General features: G+C 45.6%; 1 protein-coding gene across 2 annotated transcripts in view; it reads right to left on the minus strand.

Moving 5' to 3' along the window:
- Window positions 1-371: 371 nt before the first annotated feature.
- Map3k8 (mitogen-activated protein kinase kinase kinase 8) overlaps window positions 372-4,935 on the minus strand; it is a 26,323-nt gene continuing 21,759 nt past the window's right edge. Inside the window, exons 7-9 of one of the 2 annotated variants that reach the window (XM_021214795.2) lie at window positions 3,970-4,122; window positions 3,199-3,445; window positions 372-1,474 (exon numbers count right to left, since the gene is read on the minus strand). In XM_021214795.2, coding sequence (XP_021070454.2) covers window positions 1,344-1,474; window positions 3,199-3,445; window positions 3,970-4,122 — 531 coding nt within the window. In that variant the 3' untranslated portion in view covers window positions 372-1,343. The remainder of the gene's footprint in view (window positions 1,475-3,198; window positions 3,446-3,969; window positions 4,123-4,935) is intronic. The other variant, XM_029546959.1, reaches the window with a different exon arrangement.

A 4,935-nucleotide genomic window follows, 5' to 3' on the forward strand; every position in this document is an offset into this window, starting at 1 on the left:
AGCTGTCTCATGTGCCTTCCCATTTAACTGTCTCCACTGGAATTTGGTGAATGTGATTTGCCTTACAAGCAAGTTAGTTACTAGTGTTAGCATTCACAAGTAAACAGCTTGCAAGTCTGCACTCAAGGTGTTACAACTGTATAAACACAAGACACAAGACAGTGCGGAACACCACTTTCCCCAAGTCACAGGTATTTTTCTGTGTCAGTGCAGCCAACCAAGGATAAAGCATTTACCAATTCAGCATGAAGGCATTCCATGGCAGAGGAGCCAGCCAGTGACAAAGCTTCTGGTGGCTGAGATGTATGACCTCCCTCCAACGTCTAACCCAACCCTGTGACCCAGCTGAGAAATACACAATCTCAAAAATTAAGACAAAATACTCAGTTTATTTGGTTTATTTGACTAGTCCCATTGGACTAAAATGTTGAAGTTCATTTGCATAATGTAAAATATACTTTAAATAAGAATATGTACACTTTACAATGTATATATATATATATGCATATATATGAAAGATTCATGAATGAATTTGGAATAAAACATACACAGTATGCTATTTTAACATAGAAATGCTTTAAAGAAAATAGTTTCATTAATTACAATGGAAGCATTACCAAGAATTTACAAATATTTCCATTTTCTTGAAGGTCACACTTCTCATCCTTTGGGATGTACAGAAATTATGTGGTTTACACAGTTCTGTCCACATTTAAAACATTGTGTTTTAAATGTTTTAAGCATAGTATGTACAGTATACAGTGTTTCCATAGGAACATAACAGAAACTGTCACTAGTGGCCTGCTGTCAGGTGGTTCTGAGTAAATCAGCCATTGTGAGACACTAGTCCAGTGTATTGCTGTAATATTAAAGTTGTTCCATTCACATACAATTAATTAAACTTACACTAGATTCGACCAACCAAGGCTCAAAGAGTTACGTATCATACACACCAGCATATACACAGATCAGGTCTTCTGAGCTGAATGAAGACCCCATGTTTAAATAAGAAAGGGAAATTGAGGTTACTATCTTCTGAGGGCTATTTTTTTAATGCCCATCAAAGTGCAAAGTGAATGGAATTATCACCAGAAATGATCCTTCCCTGAGCTTGCCACTCCCTTCTGTCCAGTCCCACCACCTGAGAAATGAGAACCTTGGGCTCCGGGACATGTCAGAGTAGCTTCACAAAAGGGCCACAGCTGCAACGTTCCTGTGTCACTAGAGGCCTCCTTGACCCCTAAAAACCTGGGTAAAATTCACTATCCAGAGCCACTGTGTAGGGTCTGCAAAACCAACATTCAGGAGAGAATATCCTACTTGGTTGTCAACAAAGTCATCCATCAGCCGTATTCCAGGGTTGGTGGCCCACGAACAATATTGAAGTAGCCAGCCAGAGCTCCAAGGTCAATGTAGAGGGAACGCTGTCTCCTGAGCACCTCGGACTCTTCGGTGCTGCCTGTGCATGATGAATCTGCAGAAGCAACATGGAAACAATGGGGAAATAACATAAATGATTGGATGGCCCAGCAAGTAACAACTCCATGTCCCTTCTGCTAAGGACAGTCCCCAGCTGTGGCTCTGACACAGATGGCCTTAAGAATACTCTGGGCTACTTATGGAATAGCACACACAGATCACAGGGTTCAAATGGGGGTCAATGAAGACAAGGAATGAAGTAGAAACTCTAGCGTATTTGTCAGTACTTCATTCCCCCCCACACACTAGATATAGTGAAATTAGACAGGTATAAAGAAAGACAGGCACTTCAGGCTTGACCTCTGACTTTAGATCTACGTGAATGAATAGAAGAAGCCTTCTCCAGGCTCAGGGGGTAGGGGTGGGATACACCGGCCCTCCTAGGTAGGAAGGATTCATAGCCAACATGGAGACTTCAAGCAGAAGACAAAAAAAGCAAGGTAGCGTTAGACCTGGTACTTTCTCAGCACTTGGATCCAAGGCTGAATACCCAGAAGCCCGCGCAACCACTAACCGCAGGCCGCCACTCTCGGTTTGTTTCTAAAGTCAAAGGATACTCTGTTTCAAATAACACAAAGCAGAGGCGCCATCCAATGACCTCAGTTCACACTGAAACCAGCTAGAACTCTGGGGATGGGCGAGCTGGCCCAGTGTTGCCTGAATGGTTTCTTCTGCTTCTCCGATGATATTGCATGATACTTGGGAAGTCACCCCTTTCTGTTTCATTTAGGTAAGGGGTCACTACGTTGTGCTATCATCTGGGAAATCTTCCTGTCTTAAATTCTAGAGATGTGCCTGGTTGGTGTGTATGAGTGTGTGTGTGTGTGTGTGTGTGTGTGTGTGTGTGTGTGTGTGNGTGTGTGTGTGTGTGTGTGTGTGTGTGTGTGTGTGTGTGTGTGTGTTGCAGGTGATGGAACTCAAACTTTGTACATGATAGGCAAGTGTTCTGCCTCCAAGTTACAGCTCCAGCATGTTTTACAGTTTATTTCAAAACATCTCATTAAGCTGCCCAGGGTTGCCTTGAACTCAAACTCAGTAATCCAGGCAGGCTTTGCTCTTATGGCCCTCCTGCCTATGCCACTATGCCCAGTTTCTTCTCTTTTTAAGACAAAATCTCAAGTAATTGATGTTGACCTTGAACTTCTATCTGCCCTATCCAAAAGGTGGTGTTACAGGCATGTGCTGTCATGTATCACGGCTGACCTTCACCCCCAGCTCCACCCCTGCTCCCCAATAATACACACACACACACACACACACACACACACGTGCTTTCTTGACTCACATCAGATCTTTGCTATGGACAGTAGGAGGGAGGCCAGTGGCTCCACACCCACAGACACACACCCACATGCACACAGCATGGTGTCTCACACCCACACGAACACAGTATGGTATCCCTCACCCACACGAACACAGCATGGTGTCACACACCCACACACCCACAGCACGGTGTCCTCACACCCACAGGCACACACCCACAGGCACACAGCAGTGTCCTCACACCCACAGGCACACCCCCCCACACACACACACATACACACACACACAACATGGTGTCATACACCCACAGGCACACACACACACACACAGACACACACACAGACACACACACACAGCATGGTGTCATACACCCACAGGCACATACCCCCACAAACACAGCACAGCGTCCTAACACCCACACGCACACACCCACACACCCACAGCACGGCGTCCTACCAGCAATGTTCTCAGGAAGTTCTAGCTCCTTCCTGCTCAGCAGCCTCTTCCGTTCAAAGAGGGCAGAGTCCAGACTCTGACATCGTGGCTGATCCTCTCTTGGGGGATTCAGGGCTTCATGTTTCAGTAGGTCTGCTGCTTTGGGGCGGTGGTTGGGGTTCCTCTCCAGGGCAGCTTCTATCAGCTCCCTCATGCCTGGACTGCAGTCAACAGCAATGTCTTCCAGGGGCGGGGCCTGCTTGTGGATCTGCCAACAAAGCAGTGTGTAAGCATGGATGGAGAAGAGACAGCTTCTGCAGGAGAAGCTGGGGAGAGACCTATGGCCCACTGCGTGATCTAGCAAATACTCTCCAACTTCCTCGGGTGCTTAAACCAGCTTTGGTGTAAAGTTGGGTTTAAAGTAGCCGTGACAGCTTCTTGCAGCAGGGAAATGCCTGCATCTGCTTCCTCCCAAACTCTGTTCTATGCTAGACTGTTCAGCAAAGCAAAGGGGCGGTGAGGGGAACAGAAAGCAAAACTACTATATTTTCTTATTTTAAAAAGAACTGACAGAGTTGTCAGAATCTGATGTTTCTAAGTGTGTCTAATCCCACAACGGGATAGCATGTAAATTCTGTCCCCTCATTTCAGTCAGTTTGCATTTGAACAGCCTTTCATGTCAATAACAGAATTGGGAGCCACCTCTCCTGGGTCACAAATCTCCCATTACTCTTGCTTTTTGGTGTGAGGTGGTGGAATGCACTTCGCAAAGCCCAGTTGACTCTCACTTACAATGTATAGGTAGGAAGGGTAGGCTGATCGAGGGTAGCGCTTCACCCAGGGTGGGGTGCCCGTCTGCATGTGGATGAGCGTGGCTCCAAGGCTGTAAATATCGGCTTTTGTGGAATGGCCCCGACACAGGATCACCTCCGGGCTCATGTATATCTGAAAAAGACAAGGGAAACGTCCTTTATCTGCCTTTCTTCTCCACGTCTCCTTTGCCTCTGTGGTATTTGCTGCATGCCCTGGTTTCAGGGGGACTGCTACTGCAGTATCCCTTCAGCCATGGGAAATCCCAGCATGATCTCTAGAGTCAGGACAATTTGGATGCCATCATCATTGCAGTATGACAAAGAGCAACTCTGTCCCTGGACTGAACACACAACAGATCTAACAGCAAGGGACTAGTTTCTGAACCTGCTGACTCCCACTGGTCTGATTTCTGTAGATGTTCATCAGGTACACACAATTGACTATTAAAACAATTCATTTAGACTTCGCTTAGACAATACCTATATTTCTCCCATTTATCATTTAACTGCCAAATGGTGGCAGAATCCTGCAGGGTTTTTACATCAGTGGCTTAGAAGGGAAGAACCTAGAAAAATAAAGGGTAAAGCTGGGAAAATGGCCCAGGAAGTCATTTATATCTGCCAAGTATCCCAGCGACTAAACAGCAAATGTCTGAGACAGCAAGAGTGTGCACACTCTGAGCCTGAAGCAAAAGGATTGCCACTAGCTCAAGGATAGCTTAGGCTACAGACAGAGATCTTTCCACCCCCAAAGAACTGAGACAAAAAAATAACAAAATACAGCATCATTTGCATTTGATTCCCCAAGTTGATGCTGAGTAAGTAGGGATAGTTTCTCTAAGTTTTGCTTTTCTAAATTTAAGATGAAAAGGTAAAAGAAAGTTAAGTCTGTCACAGACGCAGAGTGTAGGGTTGTCACAGACACAGAGTGTAGGGTTGTCACAGA

This window comes from Mus pahari, chromosome 15 (assembly GCF_900095145.1).
Source record: "Mus pahari chromosome 15, PAHARI_EIJ_v1.1, whole genome shotgun sequence".
NCBI lineage: Eukaryota > Metazoa > Chordata > Mammalia > Rodentia > Muridae > Mus > Mus pahari.